This window comes from Momordica charantia (assembly GCF_013281855.1).
Source record: "Momordica charantia cultivar OHB3-1 chromosome 3 unlocalized genomic scaffold, Mcharantia_2.0 BLBB01000003.1, whole genome shotgun sequence".
Classification (NCBI taxonomy): Eukaryota; Viridiplantae; Streptophyta; class Magnoliopsida; order Cucurbitales; family Cucurbitaceae; genus Momordica; species Momordica charantia.
In genome coordinates, this window is record NW_028275161.1 from 20,771,675 (window position 1) to 20,797,952 (window position 26,278).

The 26,278-nt window shown below is 34.2% G+C and overlaps 3 protein-coding genes and 2 pseudogenes across 4 annotated transcripts; all 5 read left to right on the forward strand.

The window, feature by feature from the left end:
* Nucleotides 1–3,015, forward strand: LOC111008600 (uncharacterized). Its single transcript, XM_088122277.1, is given in 5 exon segments — nt 1–379; nt 577–939; nt 942–1,034; nt 1,131–1,286; nt 1,385–3,015. Coding segments are annotated over 5 exon segments (2,328 nt in total). The 5' UTR covers nt 1–21; the 3' UTR covers nt 2,743–3,015.
* A 388-nt stretch (nt 3,016–3,403) lies between these two features.
* LOC111008601 (dirigent protein 9 pseudogene) lies at nt 3,404–4,982 on the forward strand (annotated as a pseudogene).
* Nucleotides 4,983–7,399: 2,417 nt separating this feature from the next.
* Nucleotides 7,400–11,045, forward strand: LOC111008812 (protein ACCELERATED CELL DEATH 6-like; annotated as a pseudogene). Its single transcript, XR_015789751.1, has 5 exons — nt 7,400–7,710; nt 8,578–9,036; nt 9,259–9,428; nt 9,472–9,972; nt 10,483–11,045. The product of XR_015789751.1 is annotated as a protein ACCELERATED CELL DEATH 6-like (transcript).
* A 194-nt stretch (nt 11,046–11,239) lies between these two features.
* On the forward strand, nt 11,240–15,141 carry LOC111008655 (protein ACCELERATED CELL DEATH 6). Its single transcript, XM_022281403.2, has 4 exons — nt 11,240–11,599; nt 12,536–12,997; nt 13,090–13,245; nt 13,852–15,141. Exons 1-4 carry the CDS (start codon nt 11,440–11,442, stop codon nt 15,063–15,065), a joined length of 1,992 nt encoding a protein of 663 aa, XP_022137095.1. The 5' UTR covers nt 11,240–11,439; the 3' UTR covers nt 15,066–15,141.
* Nucleotides 15,142–17,074: 1,933 nt separating this feature from the next.
* On the forward strand, nt 17,075–18,460 carry LOC111009042 (uncharacterized). Its single transcript, XM_022281957.2, has one exon. The coding sequence runs from the start codon at nt 17,289–17,291 to the stop codon at nt 18,249–18,251; it is 963 nt and encodes a 320-aa protein (XP_022137649.1). The 5' UTR covers nt 17,075–17,288; the 3' UTR covers nt 18,252–18,460.
* Nucleotides 18,461–26,278: the final 7,818 nt, after the last annotated feature.

Genomic DNA, 26,278 nt, shown 5'->3' on the forward strand with positions numbered 1-26,278 from the left:
CGTGGTTTTCATTGAGAAAAAATGAAAGATATATTGAACTACTTAATTATTGACTCTCTTGCTTATCCACTTTTTCTTCTCCAGTCCATTCATCTCGCATCAAACTTATCTCCTTCTTCCTTTTCTGTAAGATCTGCCATTCCTCAGGCTCAGAGTGAGAGCAATTCCATGGCCCAATCATCATCTTCCACTTCTTTCCCACACCCACAACCACATGCTTCTTCTGCTTCCATCAATGAGGAAGTCGAGGTTGTTGTTGAACCCAATCCCATTCCTCCGCCGTCTACGGCTGACGACGCCCAAATGGCACCCACTGCCGATGATCCGTATAAGAAGGCTTTTGCCCAAGTCATGCAGGATATCCGCTTATTAGGAACCGGTAAAAAAAGTGACGAAACTTAAAGTTTTCATGTATGTATGATATTCGTGTCACAATTTTTAAATATTATTTGCAAGTTTTGAAATGTCCAGTTTTGGAGTGGGCAGTGGCCAGTGGGTGACAAGCGTTTTGGGTCTGATAGCGGTAGCAATATTGTGTGTGTATATATAATTTATATATGATATTTATGTTCTCAGCCATAGACAAAATTAGTCTTTACCAAGCTACACTTATCGGCGATTGGCAACAAGCTGAATCTATTTTTAACAACTCAAAATTGAGACCGACTGATCCGATAACAAGTGACAAAGAGAATGCTCTTCACATTGCTGCTGGATCCCAACATAGTGATTTCGTCAAGAAGTTGATCGAAAAAATGAGCAAAGCTGACATGATTCGGCAAAACAAATATGAGAATACTGCCCTTTGCTTCGCTGCTACATCAGGAGTCGTTAGAACTGCTGATCTGTTGGTGAAAAAGAATAAAGATCTTCCATTTATTTGTGGCTCCGAAAACGTAACTCCACTTTTCATGGCAATATCATATAAACGCAGAGAAATGGTTCCTACCTCTTATCTGTCACTGATCTCAACAAATTAAGCCCTCAAGAACAGGTTGGGCTTCTTATTGCCACCATACACAGTGGCTTTTATGGTAATATATATTAATCACTTCAGCACCTAATTTTTTTCATCTCACAATAATGCTTCTTTTCATTTGAGATTTGGATTTTGTATTTTCTCTTCACAGATATAAGTATGGAGATTTGGCAGAAAAATAAGAAGTTAGCAACTGTGAGAGACAAAAAGAATAATAATGAGACAGCATTGCATGTCTTGGCCAGAAAGCCATTAGCAATCAGTAGTAGAAATGAGATAAATGTTTGGAAAAAGTACATCAACTCTGGTTAGTTTTTATTTTCAAACCTACATTTATACTCATTTGGTTAGTACATACACAATTACACGTATACATACATACAATTCAAAATCTTTTGACTGTAGGCATTAAAGAGATGTACAGTAAAGATGTGATGAAGACAGTAGCTCGTAAATTAGTTAGTTCACTGTGGGGTCATGTTCTACAAAATTTGCAAGAAAATGAGCTGCGGGAGTTCATTAAACGTCCCACAGGATTATTACATGATGCTGCAAAGGCAGGGAATGTTGAGTTTCTGATTCTTCTTATCAGCTCACACCCATATATTGCATGGGAAGGTGATCATGATGGTAAGAGCATATTTCATATCGCAGTGGAAAATCGACTTGAGAATGTGTTCAAACTAATTCACGAGATTAGTGTGGTGAAGGACTTCACTACAAAATATAGGACAGTTGGCAAAGAAAAGTACAACATGCTACATTTAGCTGCAAAAATAGCTTCTTCAAATCATCTCAATAGAGTTTCAGGAGCTGCACTTCAAATGCAACGGGAACTACTTTGGTTTAAGGAAGTGGAGAAGATAGTTTTGCCTTTCCAACTTGAGGCCAAATGTCATAATGATGATCCATCGGCCAAATTGACACCACGTGAATTATTCACAGAAGAGCACAAACAGCTTCGGAAAGATGGTGAGAAGTGGATGAAAAGCACTGCAAACTCGTGTATGCTTGTCGCTACTCTAATCGCCACTGTAGTTTTTGCTGCAGCCTTTACTATTCCTGGCGGTAGCGATGATAATACTGGCACCCCTATTTTTCTACACAAGGTCTGGTTCACCGTTTTTGTGATAGCAGATGTGGCTGCCCTGCTCACATCCTCAAGTTCTATTTTGATGTTTTTGTCAATGCTAACTTCACGCTACGCAGAAGAAGATTTCTTACACTCACTACCCTCTAGATTGCTCTTGGGACTTACATTGCTATTCATCTCTATTGTGTGCATGGTTATGGCCTTCAGTGCAACCTTCTTTATCCTCTACCATGAGGCTAAAATCTGCGTTCCGATCACTATTGCCGCAATGGCAATTGTTCCAGTTATTTGTTGTGCGTTTCAGTTTAAGCTATGGGTCGATACATTTCACAACACTTACATGTCTAGATTTCTTTTCAAGCCTCGTCAACATAAATTTATGTTCTCATCAACTACATCTCTGCTCGTTGATTTATTTCGTCAACTTCATAAAAGAAAAAGGGAGAGAGATCTAGATGCTGAGAATAGGGAACCAAAAGATGCTGCAGAGCCGAAAATCTCGACCCCAGACCACCTTGACACTGTTGCTCACCTTGGCACAGTTACGGCGAGTCATGGCGCTAGTCTAAGGCGTAACTTCAAGTTGGTAGCAAACATGGCGCTATTACGGAGGCCCACACCATCGTCACAGGACAAAAAGGTGGAGAATAATGACAATTTTCATCCCTAGTGCAGCGCTGCTGGGCTACCGCCATTATTTTCAAACTGTCTTTTATTTTGTTAAATTAGAGGGCAGTGTAGTGACGGGTTCATTTGTACGACAAAAAGAGAGAGAGTGCATGAGGGCACCATTGTTGAGAGTTTAAAAGAGCTTTGTAGAGTAATTAAGTTTTTTTTAGCGGTTGTAAACTCTCCTACTATTTCCCCTCCTTCACATTTTATAGGAAGCTGAACCGTAGCTGAAAATTGAACCTAAACCGGTATAAATTTGGTTTCAATCTCTCCTTCTCCTATCTTGATTTATTATATTTTTTTATTGTTTAGAAGTTTTACTTTTGTTTATCTATTTTTTTTATTTTGTGAGTATTGAAGGAATAATTCAAACTTAGTGGCACCGATTATTGCGGCACTAAAGAAGTGGGATAATGGAGTGGTTCAAATGTAACTTAGCAGCACCAATTATGGTCGCAGTAAAGAAATAGAATAATTAAGTAGTTCAAATGTAATTCAGTGACACCAATTATCATGACACTAAGGAAGTGGGATAATGGGATAATTGGTGGGCATGTTCATACTACTTTTGTTATTGTTGTTAGCCTATATAAAGGCACAACATATTCCTTGTTCAATATGAAAAAATCTAATAGATTTGGTATTCTCGTTATATTAGTTTGCCTCTATATTTATCTTTTGCATAGTTCCTTTATATTCTCATTATATTAGTTTGCCTCTATATTTATCTTTTGCATAGTTCCTTTGTCTATTCCTTCCCAACAGTAAGTTCAAATTGATTTAATTTAGCGAATCAATTGAACCTAATTGGACAATATATTGCCTATATTTGTGATGATATATAGTTTTATCCCTAACAAGAGAGTACTCTTGATGAGAATCAATACTTGTTAGCTAGCGTTAAATGGTTGGTGATCACTTGATTTGATTTTTGAGAATGATGACTTGATGATGTTTATATTTATTAGTTTTTCATTCGATTTTTGAGAATGATGAGTTGATGATGTTTATATTTATTAGTTTTTAATTTGATTTTTGAGAATGATACTTGATGATGTTTATATTTATTAGTTTTTCATTTTTTGTCTCAGCTGCTTTCCTCTTTTTTAATAAATACAAAAAGAAGTGCTTTTATAGTTTCTTGTTATTTCTTCTTTATTCAAAAAAGATATATTGTTTCATGGGGCAGGTAATTCAACTAAAACACATTAGAAAAAGAAAAGGCATATTTAACAACTCCATCTCATCCACCTCACTTACACCCTAACTATATATATATATACCCTACTCTCAAATCATTTTCCTTCAAGTCTCCCAACGGATTAATGGCCAACCCAACCAAGATTCCACTCTCTATCTTCTTAGTTGTCACCGCTTTATCTTCTGCTGACTCATCTAGAATCCTTCTCCAGGTCGTCCCACAACCTTTTGACCTGGTCAATCCACCGGCTGCTGTAGGCCCATTACTAAGTCCCAGCCCACAACATCCTCTTGTCATGGGCCTCACTACGATGATATCGCCAGATAGACCCGGCCCACAACCTCAGGTCTCTGTCAGCCCATCATCGAATCCTACGTTATCATTCTTCATGCATGATGTTTTGGGAGGGTCCCACCCATCTGCTAGAGTGGTCACCGGAATCACAGCCGAATCGGATACCGCCGCCGCCGACCTTCCGTTCTCCAAACCCAACAAGAACATCTTTCCTCTCCCCGGTGGGGTCCCACTGATCAACAATAACAAAAATTACAACAGTGGAAAAGTTTTGACCGCAGGTCAACTCACGGCCATGGACGACGAGTTAACAGAAGGTGAAGAGTTGGGATCTGCCGTTATGGGAAGAGCACAAGGATTCTACTTTGTTTGCTCTTCGGACGGCTCCAGCCATACGATAGCATTCACCGTCGTATTGCACCAACATAATCAAGACGACGGCAAGGATGAGGATACGATAAGCTTCTTCGGGGTCCACCGGAGAGTGTCGCCGGAATCGCCAATTGCAGTGGTTGGTGGCACAGGAAAGTATGAGAAGGCTGGAGGGTTTGCGGTGATCGAGAATCTCCGCCGTCGGGAGAACCAACACATGACTGACGGAGAGGATATGATTGTCCGTTTCAGTGTTTACCTCTCCTAATCTCTTTTTTTTAGTGTCAAATAAATTAAGTTATTTCATGTAATTTATTTTAATAGTGCTTTTTGAATAGTATAAAACATTGAACTCATTGTTAGATGAGAAATACTCATTTATCCGAACTATTAGATTAAACTTTTGAGTTGAATATTGATTTATTTATCCTTAATATGGTATTAGAATAGATCGGAGGTCCTGTGTTCGAACCCCTACTATATTGTTCTCTAATTTTCTTTTTACATTTATAGCTCTCCATTTTATTAGTGGAAAAATATCTCACTCCTTGTTTATTAGCCAAGATGAAATCTTGTTCTTACCAACATAATTTCACAATTAGTTATATTTTAAAATTTAACGATTAGTTACTCGTAGAAAAGGATTTAAGTATTTTCCTATATTGATATAGGAATAATACATTCTCATTCATGATCTACCACCACTAAAAAAAATAGAGAATAAATCTCTCTTTTTTTTTTCTTTTCTCTTTTTAGCATTCTCTCTTATTGGTTAAACAAACTTTTGGTAGAGAAGTATTTTCTCGTGCATAAAGTAAATTGTGATTTTAAGTAAGGACAATTCTCAACTATGTAGTAGGAATTCGTTTTCCCTCTAAATTTTACTCACATTTCTACTTCACATCTTAAAATTTAATGGATTTTATTTTATTCTCTCAAGTTTTATAATTTAAAATTTAGTCTTTCTTATTAAAATCTAAATTATAAATTAATTAAAAATGACATGACTTGTCCCATAGTTAAGACCTCTATAATTGATAGTTCATAACATGGAGTCGTAAACATGAATATATTACACATAATTATAGAGAATTTAAAAAAAAAAATACATTATAGAAAAGATAGGTCGAGAGCTTATTCAATATTCCAGAAAAAAAATAATAAGTTACAATATTAAACAAAATTTACTAGAATAATTCTTATTATTAAAAATTGTACATGTAAGGACTTTAGATATTTGAGATATAGATTCGAAAGCAAAAGAAAAGTTCTTTATGCATTTCACCGACTATTTATATTTGTTGTTTCTCTTTTTTACAAAACATTCTAAAATTTGTATAGAAATTTTGGAAAGAACAAAAAAATAAATTTCTTGTTTCTCGTTCTCTCTTTTGAATGTATATGTCAATTACCGTTGAACTATGTTCGTTTTGACAGCACAACGTTTATTTAGCACCACTAATTTCCTTCTCTTGTAAATTAAACCCTTCTAAATTTCAAATATCGAAGTATGAAGACCCGTAGTTCTATAAATACATTCACTCTCTTTCCAATAACTTCAACCTTCCTTATGGTACTTTTTCATAGTAAAATAATCCATCCTTCTACATTTTTATTCCCCACGTGAGTGACTTGCCATACCAAACTAAAGAGATCTCCCTCTTCTTTATCTTATTCCTTATCCATGCTCTACTCATGCCAAATTGGTTATAAAATAAGGATAACATTATTTTAATTTCTTCAACCTTTTACTTTTCTCTTTCTTCTTCCTTCCTCGACTTGTTAATCTCAAGAAAAGAGATCCATTGTTTTAATAAAAAGAAGAATTAAGACTCATGTTAGTAACAATATATCACCCTCCACGTTTCTTTGTACGCCAATTATCATCGGACTAACATCTATATTTTTATTGTATGTCAATTATCATTGGACTAAGTTAGGCTGGTATATAATATTGTCGACTTTTCAAAAGTCCCAATTATTTTAGTTTTGATATCCCCAAAAGATTACATTATCATGAAGAGGATGTTTTAACTTTGTTGAGGACAACGGTACCTCAAGTATATCTCCATAACCAAGTATCTCGATATAATATTCCCTAGCCAATGTGACTCATCTACTCCCGACAGGGAACGAAAGCCCGCTTTTATCACACCTTCAATCTCCTCCACTCGAACGGAATTCTTACCAATCACTCTTGTTCGGCCACCAAGGATTTCCTCCACACAGCTTGGTTGTTTTTTTTTTTTCTGCCAAGACTCTAATACCACTTGTTGAAGATAACGGTACTCCAGATATCTTCATAATGGTATAATATTTTATACTTTTGGCATAACTCTCACGGTTTTACTTTTGATTTCACCCAAAAACTTCACATGAAAGAAGATAATTGTTCTCTTTTATAAATTACACCCATTTTCGCAGTGGATGTGAAACTTTATTTCAAACTACTCATGGATCCAACAAATTTATATACCCAAATCTTTCCCAATGCAGCTGACTTTAATTGCATTTTCAGCCAATAATGCTGCTCGAAACAAGAACATGCCACATAGAAGGAAACCCATTTCTCGAGATGTTTCCTTTCTATCTTTTCCTCTCCATTTTCCTTCTCACGAATCCTTCTCTTTTTCGAGCTCTCTGCCTGAGCCCTCTCCCTGGTTTCTTTTATTATTTTTATTTATTTTCAACGTGGTTGCCAGTTGTTATCCATTCCAAATTTCCTTTACTTTTTTTCTCTCTTTTGTTTTGTTTATTTTCCTTCTTTATCCAAAACATTCCCTTAAAAGCCCATGAAGAAGGCATTAACAAACTGAACTTGAACTTCAGCCGCCCATTGGCCATTTCCATTTGTTTAATTGCTCAGAGTTTGGTGGGATTTGAGAATGAACTGTACGAGAGAATCCCAGAGCCAGAGTGTGCCTTCTTCTTCAATCAATTTCATCCCACATGATCAACATGACGAGGAAGTAGAGGTCATTCCTCCGCCGTATACGGCGGACGACACCCAACTGGAAGCGGCTGCGGAGAGGCAGATAATAGACGTTGCAGAAGCCTCGGAATCGGATGATGACGTCTATCCCAAAAGGACCAAAGAAGGTAATTTGCGCATTGCAAAACATTTGTCCTTTTGATATCAATCCACTTACTTTACCAAGTTACAGATAAACACTTGACGTTTTTCCAAATTATAACCTTCTATAATTGAATCACATGGCCAGTTTTTTTCTTCTTCTAAGAAATTTTGAATCTTGAATAAACATTTTAGATGAAACAATTTTTGCCTGCCATCAATTTTTATCCACGTACGTGCTTTGAGTGAATTACAAACAAATACATGAAACTAAAATTTTAAATTAGGAAATGTAAGTTTTACTTTAAAATGATTCTTTAAAATAAGACTTATAAGTGTAAAAATTGTTTTGTTTCACGTAGTTTGAATCAAGGATTCACTTCCAAAATATCAAAAATATATATCTATATCAATTAAATTTATCCAACCCATTAATTTAAACTTTTGGGTTGAGTGGTGATTTGTTCAGGATACAATAATATTTTAATTTTTAAATGTTTAATATATCGAATCTATATTAACTTTGTAGTAGCGTGTGACATATCCATGGGACAAAAAAAAATATATCTTTGAGACTTTAAACTCTTTTCTAGTACATATTTTATATCCAACAAAAATCTTTTAATAAAATTCATGACAACATTATTAATATTTTATGGGGTTCATGTGAGATCCAACTCGTTTTGGATTTTGATACTATATTAATATTTATTAAATTCAATATCAAAACCAATTAGTAATAAGAAAAGTAGTTCATGTCTATTATAAATCCTTGTTAAGATTCTTATCATAATATTCATAGAGTGTAGCATTATGATCGAAAAATAATTTTAATTTTTGGCAAACATCAAATTCATCTTATTTTAAAAAAATCCATGGAATATATGTTTCAGATCGGAGAGCATCTCTTCTACATGCAGCTGCACTAAGTGGTGAGTGGGGATATGTGAAGCGAGTGATCGACAAGTTCCCCAATTGCGTTCGCTATGAGATAACAAGAAATAAAGACACTATTCTTCACATCGCTGCCAAAGCCAAGCAAACTGCCTTGGTGGAGAAGCTACTCCCTAGAATGACCTCCACTGACTTGACTTTGCAAAACAAATATGGATACACTGCCCTTTGCTTTGCTGCTGCATCTGGAGTTGTAAAAATTGCCAAGCTTATGGTGGACAACAACAAACACCTTCCCCTTATTCGTACTTTTGACCAAATAACTCCACTTTTCATAGCAATATCCTATAAGCGTAGAAAAATGGCTTCCTATCTCTTGTCTGCCACTGATTTCAACAACCTAACCTCTGAGGAACGGATCCACCTCCTTATTGCCACCATACACAGCGACTTATACGGTAACTCGATCAAATTTTTCACTAACAGCTTATAATTTTAGGTATAATTGGTTTTCCAAAATGATCGTCCGAGTGATACCTTAAAAATCAATTTTTTATTTTGCCAAACCTAATATGATCCATGAAAGAGCAGTGATTTTGGTCCTTCCAAAATCACTCTCAAACACACCATTAATCTAATATCTCAACTCATTTGGATTAATGCGTATTTCCTTTTCGCAGATATAAGTTTAGAAATTCTAGACGTGGATCGAGATTTAGCGGTTATGAAATGCACCAAGAATGGCTACGAGACTGCATTGCATGTGATGGCTAGAAAACCATCAGCAATTGGTAGCACAATGCATTTAAACAGTTGGAAAATCTGCATCAACTCTTGTTAGTTTATCCAAATTAATTACCTGTACCACTCTTTATTTATTTATATATATATACATGCAATTCATTCATTCATTGAAGGAACCTTTGATTAATCTTTTGAGGACAGTTATTTTCAAATGGATCTGCAATAAAGATGTGATGAAGACATCAGCTCGTGAATTAGTTGAATTTTTGTTTGCACAAGTTTTATTTGTGACAACACATGAGGAGATGTTGGAGCTGATTAGACATCCCACAAGATTACTACACGAGGCTGCAAAGGCAGGAAATATTGAGTTTCTGATTGTTCTTATTCGGTCGTATCCAGATATTGTATGGGAAGAAGATGATGATGGTAAGAGTATATTTCATGTAGCTATTGAAAATCGACTTGAAAATGTGTTTAACCTAATAGATGAGATCGGTGGGCTCAACGAATTCACAATAAAAGAGAGATTAACTAATGACAAAAAGTACAACATGCTGCATTTGGCTGCAAAACTAGCGGCTCCAAATCATCTCAACAGGGTTTCAGGAGCAGCTCTTCAAATGCAAGGCGAATTACTTTGGTTCAAGGTACTTGTTTAAAGTTCGTTTCGTAACGTTTTAGTTTGTTCATTTTAATAAAGAAAAATTAATTAAATGACTCCAACATCCATGAATTCAAGTATCATAAAATAATCTTTTTATTTACGTTTTGCGACCTCCATTATTATTTCCTCCCATTTATTATGATTTCTACTTGTTGGGTCTTATTGCAATTTTTCCAAACCCACAAATGGATAGAGTGTTAGATATCCATAAATAAATCCGACCTATCAATTTAAGCTTTTAAATTGAATGACAGTTTATTCATCTTTAACCATGGGAACAAGAAATAAGAAACATTTTTTTGGTTGTTTCTAAAATATTTATACAATTTTGAGAATATTCCAAAAAAAAAAGAGCAATAAGAAATAGAGTTAGTTACAAAATGCATAAATTTTTTTTTAGAAAATTAGAAACAATACTTACATGGACCTTCAATTACTGCCCACACATCAAAATCTTTTTTTTTTTTTTTTGACATTTCAAAATTGAATCAAGGAAATGGAGAAAATAGTTCTACCTTCCCAACTAGAGGCCAGATGTGACGAGGGATTCACACCACGGCAAATATTCACGAATCAGCATGAAGGCCTCCGCAAAGATGGGGAGCAATGGATGAAAAACACAGCAAATTCCTGCATGCTGGTTGCAACTCTGATCACTACTGTGGTTTTTGCAGCAGCCTTCACAGTCCCGGGCGGCAATTTTGAAAATACAGGCATTCCTATTTTTCAACAAAAGTTTTGGTTCACCATGTTCACCATATCAGATGCGGCTGCTTTGATCTCATCCTCAACTTCTGTTTTGATTTTCTTGTCCATTCTAACTTCGCGTTACGCAGAAGACGATTTCTTGCACTCATTGCCCTCTAGATTGCTTTTCGGCCTCACGTCGTTGTTCATCTCCATTGTGTGCATGGTCGTGGCCTTCAGTGCAACCTTCTTTATTCTCTACCATGAGGCTAATATTCGGCTTCCTGCAGTGGTTACTGCAATGACTATGGTTCCTGTAGGATTCGGTTTTCATAAAAACCACTTCAAATGACTCTGATTATCGATCTAAATCACCAGCATTGTACACACTTTTGAAATTAAAATACTTTTTAACTCCTTAACCTATTGTAGAGATATTTGGGATACCGGTTGTCTTTTATCTCTCATTGATTCTATTTTTCTCTCTCCTTCTTATAAAATATATATCTGAAACAATGCTGACCTTAAATTATACATTTGAAGATAAATAAGGAAAGGGAGAGAAAATTGAGGTGGGGCTTAATTCAACTGGATCCACCCGCGAGGTGTTGTAGGACGACACAGCCGACAGTGGACAGTGGAATAACAATAAAGTCTATATTGTAATTTGTAAGCAGAAACAGAAAGTGAGAACTGGAAGGAAGAGGGAGGACTGAGGAGAATCGTGAATAACAGTACGAGACCAATATCCCACGGTGAAGCAATGGTTGTCGTCGGAGAAAACCACATTCCTCCGCCGTACACGGCTCACGCCGGCCAGCAGAGTACAATAGATGTTGCAGCAGCCTCCGATAATGAACTGCATCCCCATTATCCCGATGCCGACGCCAAGAACACCATCCGCCGAGTCACACTTCTGATCGGTAAAATATAATTACTATATACTTTATTCAAATTCAAAACATAGCATTATGTAGAAATTTTCTCAAGTTAGGAATCTCATATTTATTTGATATTCGGTTTGTCTTATACTGTATTTTTGAATTGCCCACTTGAACATTAGGCCATTAGGCCGTCGGGAGTTTAAATCTCGACCCCATGGTATACATTCTAATCTCAACTTTTTAAATCTTCTTTTCTTACTTTGCATTTCCAATGATAACCAAATTAATATATATATATATATATATATATATAAATCCCACTTATTTATCATTTTAAACCAAATAAAAAAAATTCAAAATCATTTCTAAAGTATTAAAAAAATTAAAATATTTCCAAGTCTTCAACGTCCGAAAAGAGTTTGAAGATGGTGCAAGAAGAATCCTCCTACCTTACTTTGATGGAATTGGTTAGCATTTCTATCATCCATGGTGTAGGATTAATTTTTCGATAGTTTACGTGCTACTAAACCGACACAGGATCTTAGATAGTTTTCGTCCCCTTTCGAAAATACCTCCTTACTAGTACGGGCTTATAAGCCTGATGCAATTATACCGAAAATAATAGACCATATATAGTTGGTCTATTTGGAGTGTGTGACAAATTTTTTTGGGTTAAATTATTTGTCTATTTAATTAGTTCCTATATTCTAAAAATTTCTAGGATCTATGGTCTATTTAGTAGTTAGATCTCAGGTTGAAAAGATGTCAGACTTAACAAAGGTTTATAGCATAAGTTCTACCATCTTTTCTCTGATAGTTAATTGATTTTGGGATTGATGTGTCAATAGGCCTCTTCTTCGTGTCCTTCATGTTAAGTTTAGTTATTTTTTTCGTACTTAAGAAATACCTGAAATCAACCCACATGTGATTTGGGCGTGGTTAACATATAATATATGTGTGTGTATGATTGTTCAGCTGTGGCAAAAACTCGTCTGTATCACGCTGCACTGAACGGTGACTGGGAAAGGGCTGAATCTATCTTTGATGACTACCCATCACTGGGAGCAACTGAATCCATAACGCGAGACCACGAGAATGCTCTACACATTGCTGCCGGATGCAAGCATACTGCTTTCGTGGAGAAGCTAATCCAAATAATAACCCCAGTTGACATGACACTGCAAAACAAGCATGGAAACACTGCCCTTTGCTTTGCTGCTACCTCGGGAGTCATAACAATTGCTAAGCTGATAGTGGAGAAAAATAGAGATCTGCCACTTATTTGTGGCTTTGGCAACGTCACTCCACTTTTCATGGCAATATCGTACAAACATAGAGAAATGGTTTCATACCTCTTGTCTGTCACTGATCTCAACCAACTCAAATCTCAAGATCAGATTGAGCTTCTTATTGCCACCATACACAGCGGCTTTTATGGTAAATCGATAATCAAGATATTCTTCAATGTTCTTGCATATGCTTTAACTTCATCTCTGATCTCTAATTTGGGTTGCATTTTCTCTTCACAGATATAAGTTTGGAGATTCTTAAGAAAAATCCAAATTTAGCGGCTATGAGAGATACCAAGAATAATAATGAGACAGCATTGCATGTGTTGGCCAGAAAACCATCGGCAATCAGTAGCAGAGATGAGATAAACGTTTGGAAAAAGTGTCTCAACTCTTGTTAGTTTATATCTCCAAACTACGGACCATATTTATACTCTTTAATCGTTTCATTTTTGTCTTTACATTTCTCCACACGCAGCATCAACATGGTATGTCTTAAGTTTTTGAGTTCATTGGTCATTTAATCACCATGGTATTGGAGCATAAAAAAAGTACACAGAAGTTATCTGGTATCTTCTTTTAGCTTTTCTTATGATTTCACTCATGCAAAATCTCTTGGTACACTATCATTTTATATATAATATGTAGCAAACTTTGCCCCCAAACAAATTAGATTCTTATTACATATTATATATAAAATGGTAGTATACTCGGAAGATTTAATTTATAGGTGAAATCATAAGAGACTAGATAACTCTTGTACTTTTTTTTGGTGGTTATGTGTTTGAACCCTTGTGTTGTGTTATTTTCATCCTATTTATATTAATTTCTACTCGTTGGATTTTGTGCAAATTTACAAGCCAACAAGTGAGGAGAGTGTTTAGACATCCATAAATGAATTAAATTTACCCTAACCTATGAGCTTAAGCTTTTAATTCATGGGTGGTAGACATACATATTGATTTATTTCGTTGAACCTTGGCTTCATCTTTTGACTAACAGGCATCAAAGGGATCTACGATGAGGATGTAAGGAAGACATCAGCTCGTAAATTAGTCGAAGTACTATGGAGACATGTTCTACTAGATTTGCCACAGAACGAGGACATGTTGGAGTTCATTAAACATCCCACAAAACTACTCCATGATGCTGCAAGGGCTGGAAATGTCGAGTTTCTAATAATTCTTATCCGTAGATATCCCGACATTGTATGGGAAGAAGACGACGATGGTAAGGGCATATTTCATGTAGCTGTCGAAAATCGCCTCGAGAATGTGTTCAATCTAATCCACGAGATTAGTGGGCTCAGGGACTTCTCAACAAAATACAAAACAACCACCAAAGAAAATTACAACATGCTACATTTGGCTGCAAAACTAGCTGCCTCAAACCATCTCAATAGAGTCTCAGGAGCCGCTCTCCAAATGCAACGTGAGTTGCTTTGGTTCAAAGAAGTTGAGAAGATAGTTTTGCCTTCCCAGCTCGACGCAAAATGCGATGATCCTCGCAAATTGACGCCTCATGAGTTATTTAGCGAAGAGCACAAAAATCTCCGTAGAGAAGGCGAGGAGTGGATGAAAAATACAGCAAACTCATGCATGCTGGTAGCAACGCTGATCGCCACAGTAGTTTTCGCCGCATCCTTCACGGTTCCCGGCGGTTTTGATAACAATTCAGGCACTCCAATTTTTCAGCAAAATTTGTGGTTCACTATTTTCGTGATATCGGATGCGGCTGCTTTGGTGTCGTCCTCATCTTCGATTCTGATGTTCTTGTCGATCCTAACTTCGCGCTACACGGAAGATGATTTCTTGTATTCATTGCCCTCTGGGTTGCTGTTTGGACTTGCGTCGTTGTTCGTGTCCATTGTGTGCATGGTTGTGGCCTTTAGTGCAACGTTCTTTATACTCTACCATGAGTCTGCGGATGTTTGGGTTCCGGCCACGATTGCTGCCATGGCGATTATTCCTGTTAGTTGTTTTTGCGCGCTTCAGTTTAAGCTGTGGGTGGACACATTTCAGAACACTTACTTGTCTAGATTTCTTTTCAAACCCAGTCGGCAGAAATTGTTCCCGTCGTCTGCATCTCAACTTGTCGATCTCTCTCGTGAACTTAGGCCTAATTTGCTTACCAGACGAATGGGAATGAAGATCAACCGAGATGAAATTAATCCGAATAGAAATGGTTTAATACGATTTGTTAGAAATTGTATGTAATTGAAATAAAAAGAATATCTATTCATATTGGTTACTTACGTGGGAATAGAAATATTTATATTTCTCATTTTTCTAACCATAATTCATGATAATTGATATATATCTCAAACCAATATGTTATGAGTTCGATCTCTCATCCCCATATATTGTACTAAAACAAATGCACAAGTAGTTAATTGGAGTTCTTGCTTAGCGATAATTAGCTTCTCTAATCAGAAGGTCATGATTCGATTCTTCCCACTCATGTATTAAAAAAAGGGTAAATTGTAAAAACCACCCCTCGTTGTTACAATTGCACCCCTAAACTTAAAACAGCAGTTATCAGAGCCACTCGTCCCTTCTCCTTTCCTTTCAGTCAAGGTCTAACCTCGCATAGCTAATGAAAGGGAATACCTTAAAACAAAACCGACGAGAAGCCCTGAGAGCCACCAAGCAAACCCTCCTTACTTTACTCTCTCCCCATAAAAAAAAGCCTGCGTAGTAAACTCCTTGTTTTCTTTCCGACAGCTGAATTTTTCGAGTTATCAAGTCAAACAAGAAAGTATGTGGATCAGACCCCTAAACTTTCAATTGCAAAAATTAAACTCTTCAATTTTTACCTATGAAAAAATTAGATACCAAAACTTTTAAGAGTCAAAATTAAACCCTTAAATTTTAATAAATGAGAAAATTGTATCACATCACTTTTCAATTGTAAAAATTAAACCCTCAAATTTAAAATAATTGGATCCACTTGAAAATTGACAAATCTTCTTCGATTCGGCTTCATGAATGTCGTTGGTGAGCTTTTCTTCAGGCAATGTCGTCGGAGAGCTTCTTCTGCCACGTGATTCTTCTTCTTCCGTCGTTGAATTCTCTACCCTCCCACCATGCTCTCTTTTCTTCCTCCCTACCAGATCCTCCATTTCTTATAACTTCAATTCCATTGTCTCTCATTCTCACTCTCGAGCACTTCCTCCCCGGGCCGAAAATCGCATCCGGCCGTCGACTCTCCCAAATCCATCATTCTTTATTGCCCGGCGACCCCATTTCCCTCACCATCGCCAAGACTGATGTAGACTTCAACAATTTCTCCCATGGCAGAATTTGTCGTAGTTATTTCCTTCTCGAATTTCTGGATTCGTCGGTTGAGACAAATTTTCAGTGGTTGAAGAAGGCTCTCCGGCTGCATTATTGGAGCCAAACAGGAGTTGTTGTTTGTCAAAAAGTGGAATTTTCAAATTGATGTAATTTTCAACGTGAACGTTTAATGTTTTACCATTGGAAAATTTAGAGTACAATTTTCGAAAAGTTTAAGGATTTAATTTTTACTTGTGAAAACGTAGGGGTCTAATTTTTTCATCGGTAATAGTTGAAGGGTTTAAATTTTACCATTGAAAGTTTAAGGGTGTCATTATAACAATTACCATACTTGAGAGGTAGTTTTTGCAATTTACCTTTAAAAAAAATGTATATATATTTTATTTTAGATAAATTAAACTTTTGGTGTCTAAAATTTGAATTTGGTTTCTATTTAGTGTAAGAGATTCCGAAAATTTTAAAATTTTTATGTTTTATTTCATGAGGTAGTTTTTTTTAAGAATATAAAGTCACAACTATGGGTTGAAAATCCAAATCTTCACCCATTACTAATATTTTAATCATTTAGATATACTTTTAAGTTATATTTCCAGACTATAAAAGGCACTTATATCATGGAATTTTCACTCTCACGTACTCCAGAGTAAAAAAAAAAAAAAATCTAAATTGACATTTCCAGCTGTAATTACCCATTTACGAATTCTAAATTTTTTTAATACCCTATATTTTTCTTTATACTGTTTATTAATACTTTACCCACCCGAACTTCAGCTTAGATTCTCATTTTACCCCCTGTTGTAAGGTAGAAATCGTCGATTGGGCTGAGAGAATAACGCCCCCAAAGGCCCAATAATACGGCCCATTTAATAACAAGCCCGATATTTTTCAGTGTTTCTTTCTCAAATTCGTCCTTTTCCTAATAAGAATAATAAATAATAAAATGTGACCGCCATGGTGGTGGGCATCATCCACCTTTCACACTGTTGACTCCTCCTCCTTCTCCTTCTTTTTTCAATTTGCAAGATCCGTCTCCGATCTAAGCTTTATCCATTTCACGTTCGTCAGCCATGTTTCTTTTGAATTAAACCCTTCTCTTTTGAAACATTTCAGCCGCCGAATCAGAGATTTCCCATAGAAACAATCATGGATCTTGCCCCAGAAGAGCTGCAATTCTTCACCATTCCAGACATTCTCAGAGAATCGATCTTGATTCCGAAACGCTCTCCCAAGACCTTCTATCTCATCACTCTTACCCTCATTTTCCCCCTCTCTTTCGCCATCTTAGCCCACTCCCTCTTCACCCACCCACTTCTCCTCCAGCTCCAAAACCCATTCGCCGACCCCATTCAGACCCGCCATAGATGGGCCAAGCTCCTCTCCTTCCAGTTCTGCTACCTTATTTTTCTCTTCGCCTTCTCTCTTCTCTCCACTGCCGCCGTCGTCTTCACCGTCGCTTCCCTCTACACTTCCAAGCCCGTCTCCTATTCCTCCACAATCTCCGCTATTCCCAAGGTTTTCAAGCGCCTGTTCGTCACATTTCTCTGGGTGTCTCTTCTTATGATAGTCTATAATTTTATCTTTTTCGCCTTCTTGGTGTTGCTTGTTCTCGCAATCGATACCCAGAACTACTTACTGTTCTTCTTCTGCGTCGTCGTGATCTTCATCCTCTTCCTGGTCGTGCACGTGTACATCACCGCCCTATGGCATTTGGCCAGCGTCGTGTCGGTGCTTGAACCGATTTACGGACTCGCCGCGATGAAGAAGAGCTACGAGTTGCTGAAGGGGAAAACCCGATTTGCGGTGGTGCTCGTGTTTGTCTATTTGGCGATCTGTGCCACAATCGGCGGCATTTTTGGGGCCGTGGTCGTGCACGGCGGAGATGGCTATGGAGTTTTTGTGAGGATTGTTGTCGGTGGCTTTTTGGTAGGCGTTTTGGTGATTGTAAACTTGGTGGGATTGCTGGTTCAGAGTGTGTTTTACTACGTCTGTAAGAGCTTCCACCATCAGGGAATTGATAAGCTCGCTTTGCATGATCATCTGGGTGGATATCTTGGTGAGTATGTTCCTCTCAAAAGCAGTATTCAGATGGAAAATTTAGATGCCTGAGGTAGGGAAAAACACAATTTGTTATCTAATGTTGGTAGTCATATGAATGAAATGTTGTAAAGAGAAGATTATTTAAACCCTTTTTCACATGCATCTGTGGAGTTTTTCTTCTGATGTTATACCTACTGCCACTTATCTTTGATTGGTGGTGGGATTTTACTGTGCTGTACCATGGATTATTATATGTTGATGGTGGGAAAGTTCTGATATGTTCTTTGTTCACTCTCCACATGACTGTGTCTCAATTGGGATTGATCATTGCAACATTGCTTTACTCTTTGGAGAGCCAGTAAGTTCACTAGATTTTGTTCTTTTGTTCTTTTATGGTTTGTTTTCTTCTTCTATTTGATGCTGCTTTTCAACTCCAATGAAATAGTGTTGGATGAAGAGGGATATATTAGAGTTAGAATATGGCTGCATCTACATTGTTTAGAAGAGAATATGCATTGTCTACAGTGAATAACAAAATACCCCTTTTGAATTTTGATAAGTTATGCCCATTTGACAGTAGGATCTCTCTTTATACTCTTATTGGGCATGCTGGAAACGAGTAACAATATAACACCCAAGGGCTTTGGTTTTTAAGTTTCTTTTTGGTGATTAATGGTTACATAGAGACAGATTGTGGGATGAATTTGTTCAAACAATTTCATTTATTGACATCCTTAACTCTCCCTTATCTGCTCTTTTTGAAACTTCTTCTTCTTCCCTGATATTTAGTTTGTTGAATTCCCCACTATATGTATTTGTTCTAAGTTGAGGAAACACCATCAGTATCTGTTGATAGTTAGCTATGGTTACAGTTCTCCTTGCATTTTTTTCTGATCAGTCTCCATTTTTGGCTTGAGCATCATATTTACTGCTGTTGGTTGTGATGTTGAGCATTCATAAAACCAAGGTGAGCCCTAGGTAGTGAATTATGCTTGAGTTATTATGAGTTATCTTTGAGTTTAAATGAGGTGGGCTTATTTGAATTAGATATGTTTATGGTTTTTTTTAATTAATTTAGATAGTTTGAAATGTAACTGCTAGATTTATTGATTGAGAAAAATATGTACTTTTATCATTTAGCCAACTTTAATGCTATTTTACTTGCTTCTGTAAATAGTCAGCATTGGTTTAAATCTTTGAAATACTGTCGTTCATGTTCAATTCTGATACCTAAGTAGAGATATTCATAATAGTATAACTTTTAGTTTCTAAATAGTTTTGATTCATTTGGAATTGGATAACGTAAATGATTGGTTTAATTTCAAATTTTCTGGTAACAACGATGAAGAATTTGTAACTAAAAAAATAAGTAAACCCATTTTAACTTTAATTGGGTGCAAAAAATCATATAATGTGTTTGGAAATTAGAACTTCCAATCCATATATTAGTAATGTTTTAACCATTTAAACATATTCATCGATGTTGGACGGCACAATAATTTCATTTTGTTTCCGTCTAACTTTTCTCTAAATGGGATTGATTCAAGTGTTGACTTTTTAAAACAGTATCATACATTAATATATATATATATATATATATATTATTCACATATTAAATGTTAGATGTAGACTTGGAAATATAATATATACTTTCATAATTCATTAATATTACAACCTAAATTAAAAGATGAGTGCCTTCTGAGGAGGGGCGGTTGCAACAACAGAGCTTGAGCCCACAACAGAATTAAATATCTTAAGAGGTTGTTAGTTATAGCCTATGGGTTGGGTTTTAATAGTTTAGAGTTTTAGAAATTAAATCTATATTTGATGTATGGAACTATGACTTTCAAAACATCACTAATCTCGCAAGTGATGCCAACCCGAACGGAATTCATATAGTTAAGATACTTCAAAATCAGTTAGGAAGTAGGTACATCCTGGTTTTTATATATATATATATATATATATAAAAGGTCGTCGTGGATTTGAACTCATCCCCTCTTAATTAATCTTAACTCTTTTGAACCAATTAATCATCCAATGCTTAAAATTCCAAATGAATTGAGATTAATTATTTAGTATTAAGGAGTGAATATCAATGTTTACTCAGAATTCGGTTAGTTATATCAATTTTTACATTAAACTTTCAATTTCGTCGAATTGCACCTTAAATTTTGATAAATATTTTCGTTTGAAAAGTTATTGAAAAAATATTTTCATATGTTTAATGAATTGTAAAAAGTATATTTAGAAGGAAATTGATAGAGTTCCAGCAAAAAGGATATCAAAGCTTTTTTTATATGAAAATTTGTAAGTTTCAAGTTTCTTCACAATCGATTAGACACACTTAATTTTGTACCATATTTATTTTTCATTAAATTAATTAGTTTTTTCAAATTTTAATATATTTTTTATTAAATTAAATAGTGAATTAGAGAGAATTGAATACAGAGTAAAAATTATAACACTTTTCCCAAGTTTTCATCGGTAGATGCTTACGAGTGTTGGAATGAATTTTGATTTTTGTGGCAATGCCTTAGCAAGCTCGCACGTGAGCTTCCTATGCTTCCCTTTAAAAAAAAAAGTTTATATATATATCATATGCCTCTCTTTAAGAGAGAGAAAAAAAAAATATATATATATATATCAATTTTTTATTAAAAAAAATATATCACGTGTCTATTATCTTCCTCCACGAAAATAGCCAAACAATAATGCAGTATTTAATTATAATAAAGAGGAGGGACCCACTGTCCTTTAGAGTTGAGTAGCTGCAAATTGCCCCCACGACCCTTATTCTCTCTTGAATTTTTCCATTGCTTGGGAGCAAAAATTCGAATTTGTAAAAATAGGTGTCTTAACAATGTTTATTGATTCTATAATAGTTTCTATCTCCATTGTCAAATTGTTATTAATATCTTAATTATTAATCTATCTCTAAATTGGCAAGTATTTGCAGGTTTTTCCTTTCCAAGAATTTGTATGGTGCGGAGAGATTAGAACAAGGGTGAATTTTATTGATGATCTCAAAACAAAAATTTAAAAATTAAGGAATTAAATAAAAAACAAGTTATATTTTTGAGTGTTTTCAAATATGTATTTCGTTGCAGATTTTAAAGTTGAACTACAATTTAGAAAATTGTTAAATGTGTTTAGTAATATATTTGTGAACATCTAAATATTTACTTCAATCTAAAATATTATTATTTAATTTATTAATATATTTGTTATAAATTTTATAATTATTATTTTATAATATTACATCATTTGTAATATATTATATTTTACCTATTTTAGTTACAAAAAATTAAATGAGTTTATAACAATACGTTTATAAAAAAAATATTTATCTTTTCTTAATATAATTCTAAATTTTAAAGTTTCAAATTTAAAATTAGTGTTAAAAAAAAGGAACAAAATTCCTACTATTTGAATCGAAAAATTAAATAATCCATAAAACATATATATATATATATATATGGAGTATCTGAGGTTTACAATAATACTTTGTCTTCATCTAAGATTTATTTAATGCAAATAGAAAAAGTGAAAGCAAGATCTGAAAAGCCATCGTATTTTTTTTTTAATGTATAATTGAATAATATAATGTAAATTAAGTTTGAAATGGAACAAAAGTTTGATGATTAAACTGGTTAGTGGGAAAGTTAAGATTTGAATCCCTTTATCAGATATTTGGGTCCCAATCTCACAATTTCTCTTTTTTTTTTTTTTTTTTTTGTTCTTTTGACAGGCTGAGATCGGTCCCCCCTCTCTTCCCATTCCATCCTTGTCTTTAAATTATTTCCCTTTCGCTCCTCAAACTGAAAAAAGCATATAATACTTAAGTTTATGAAATTGAATTTAGAAGATTATAATTTTTCTTTTAATTCCAATCCAAGGTCCACGTGTAGGCGAGGAAGGGCAAGGAATAGGAATATTGTAGTTGCACCATATTTGAGCTCGCACACTAATTAACCTAGTGGGTCCAAATTGGACATCTCTTTTAATTCTGTCTTATTAATAATGTTGTTTTCATGCAATTCCATCCCACCCGAAATGTATTTTGCTACAAAAGATACCAACCAAATTTTCACATCAAGAAAGAAAAAATAAATTTATACATAAGAACAGCATTTTTCTTTTCCTTTTTCTTTTTGGGAGAGTAGAAAATTTGAGAGTGGAAGAAAGGAAAATTCAAACTTTAATTTGATAGTGGTGGCCTTGTACGGTTGTGGCACCGTTGTGTTGGCAACTGGCTAGTGACACGTAGTGTCGGCCCTCGGTTGCATGATTATCGATTTAACCCTACAAATTGCAGTCCACGTGTACTTCACTTTTATTTCTTATCATATTACATAAAAATCATCCCAACCAGCCTGGGAACAATATCAACTTTCAAATCATACTTCATTAATGTTTCCACTTCCAAATTTTTAATATATAATCTTATTTTCTTTCCTTTTATTCTTCTTTCAGCCTATTTATATTCATTTTCATATATAACTAATCTAGCTACCAACTTATTAAAACATTGTTTATCCATAAATCATGAGTAATTTTAATTTTCTTTCTTTAATTTGACCCTGATTTTAAAAGTTAACATCAACATTTAAATGACTTTGGATCTTTTTCCTCTTTATAATACATCCAGCCAAGTTTTGGGACCATTTCGGATTTGCGGGGACCAATTTTTCTATGTAAAAGAATATGAAGACCAAATAATTTTGAATAAATTGATGTAAAGAATTACGTATCTTATTTTCTATCTTGAACAAAGGACAACCTTTCCCCTTCTAATAAAATATTTTACTCATATGTGCGAAGTTTTTTTTTAAGGTTTAAAATGTAATTTATAAAAAAAAAAAAATGATAACATGGAGAATGTGTTCTCCCACGTCTTTATCACTATACGTGATGTCATACCACACATGACATCATGTGTAGAGAATTATTTAAACAAAATATATAAAATGGGGGAAGGAAAAATAATTTTAAACAAAATTCTATTGTGGTATTTTATGTTTGTTTGATAAATTATAATAATAAAATGTAGTGTACGGAATCATATAATAAATGAATATGATAGTGAGGTTCTTTTTTTAATACAACATCGGAGGTAGACATTCAACTCATGATTTTTTGAGTTGGAAATATGTGTCTTTAACCCATTAAACTATACTTAGATGCGTATGATTGTGATATCAAAATTGTAAATTTTATTAATTTAAATGGATAACATATTATTATTTAATGAGATATTTAAATAAACAAGTTAATTAATCAGTTCATAGAAGACCAAATTTGAGTGAATAATACTCAAAGATTAGACTGGAATTATCAGATATAATAAAAACTCTTTATAAGGAACACAGGGATATGGGATGGTTGCTAATACACAAAACATATCTTCTATATTTGGCAGTGAGATTCTCTAGTAGTGTCACAACAAGAAAGATTTAGTTTTTTCAATGCAGAGAAGTCTCTCCATAGTTTACAAATCCGTCGTGATATATCTATATTTCGATGCTTTTTTTCGTCGACTAAATAACAATGAGAACTTATTTACTATTCCAATTGAAAATTTCATCTTTAAATCGAGACGATAATTATATTCATGTAATTTTATTCTTCTATAAAATATTAGTTTTCCATTATGTCGTAATATATATACTACCTTTAGAAACTTCTATAGTGAATAATTTAGAAGACGGTAAATATTATATATAAAAGTAAAAAGGTCCATAGCCAATTGAATGAAGATTATTTATGACGATTGTGAATACCAAATTAATTGGTTGGTTTTACTTGAAAAAAATAATTGGTATCCAAATTGTTTAGCAAATAAATATTTACTTGGTTGACGATAAAGAATGAGCGGACAAAATTGAACAAAAGGATATAAAATAATAAATAAAGAGAAACATTATCCATATTAGTTTTGTAGATGTTGACGAATTAACTTTAAAGGCCAAGAGATGAAATTTCAGAACTAATTCCCAGACACCTTATTTGCCCTTTTAGACTCACCAGAAGACAAAAATATCCTCCCCTAACATTCGACGATTAATTTAACTCTCTTTTTCTTTTATGACACGATTAATTTAACTTTCAATAATAATAAGAAGAGAAGATGAAAAACACTACAAGATTACAAAATTGCCCATTGCTTTGGGTCCAAAACAAGAAGGTTACGTAGCAGCCACCAAAAGGCATTAATGTCACTTTGAGGAAAACGATGTCAAATCAAATACGATGATGGAAAACGAGATCCGCACACACCACACGTCAAAATTCCTTGTTTAGAGAAAATGAAATCTTAGTTTTTAAACAACGTGTTAAATAAATGTATTTTATCAAAATGTATACTACTTTTTGCATTAAAGATAAATCTAGCATGGTAAAAAGGAATGGTTTAATAGCATAAATATATATATATATATAACAACTGTACTTTTATTTTATTTTATTTTATTTTTTTGTTCTTTTAAACGTGGTTGATGCATCATTTTAGCATGGAAAGACGACCAAATTTGCACTAAATAGAATTGAGGTAACTTGAAAAATAAAAAGAATAACACATCGGTGTAGAGCCATACACATTCCGATGCTTAAGTTAGAGTCGAGATTTTTGTGAAGTTTAGCTTGAGAGTAGGGGTTTTCACCCTATCTTAATTGTGAATCTTTAACCTTTATTTATAGAGAGTTCAAATAACCGTTGCGGTAAGTATCCAATTTCAAATTCAAATTCAAGAGTTCGACAACTCCGTCGTGTTAATTCTCCGAGTCTATATCCAAACTCTTGATTCATGAGATTCGTACATGTGGTCCTCTCTCAACCTTGCCCATGACGTGTCTTTAAGGGAAAATTCACCTTTTACCATTATGGAAAGTTCATATTTTGAATATATATATATAACACTTTTTCTTTCTTTTTTTTTCAAAAAGAAGTAAGAATCTCCCTACGGTGCAAACTTATCGATAAACAACGACCACAGGCCGCACTTTTGACTGATCGTTTCATTTAAACAAATGAAAATAAAAATAAAAGTAAAACTGGATAAATCAAGAAATAAAAGAAGCCTTAGAGCCGCCATACAATTAAATTAACCAAAATTGATGGTTACTTAAATTAATCAACGAGATCAACAGCGAGAGATTAAAAAATAAAGTCTCATAAAAAGGGGAAAAAAGTGAAAAAGAAAAAGTCAACGCGCCACACACACGTGCAGCCAACACGTATTTATTTACCCAAATGATTGAAAACATGCTGGGTATCTTCATTTTTTTATCCCAAAAAAAAAAGAAGAAAAAAACCCAACAACAACCTCAGATTAGTCGTTGACTATGAACTAACATTTAACAAATGATTAGCCGAGATTGCACATCTTTATGCTACAGGATCTAAGATCTAATCTTCACATACCATTATATTATCATTTTAATTTAAAATATTTTTAATTGGTCTTCTACTTTTAGTTTTATGTATAACAGATAGATCTATATTATTAATTTCATTGTTTATTATTTTTTTAGTATAACACGTAGAGTAGGAAATATAATTCACAACTTTTTTATTAGAGATATAGGTCAATTACCACAAAACTATGTTCGGTTTTAACAATTATATATTTATTATTTATAGTATGTTATTTGTATTTTTTAAGGATTATATGGTTGATTGATTCCAAACATTTTTTATGTTGGGTGGTGTAAATGTTAAAATGACGTAGTTAATATTAAAAATCTATTAGACACAAAAATAACAAATTTATTAAGATATTTTAAAATTAAATAGACATGATTTTAAAAGGTTTATGAAGTTATTAGAGTTAAATAAATATCTTGTGACCCGTGAATCAAACTTAATAATTATAATAGAAGTTAATAGGTGCAGTTGACTATCAATAAGAAAAGTATGAAAAAGAAGTTTGGTGTAACTTTATAAGCAACCTGAATTTTGTACTAAATAATAATAAAAATAAGTAACCTTGAATTCTGTTATTTTATTAAGTGTGAACAAAAAAGGAACGAGGACAACCCTTCCTCTAGACTAAATCAATTAAAATGGAGCAAAAAAAGCCCCTGTCCACTTCCAA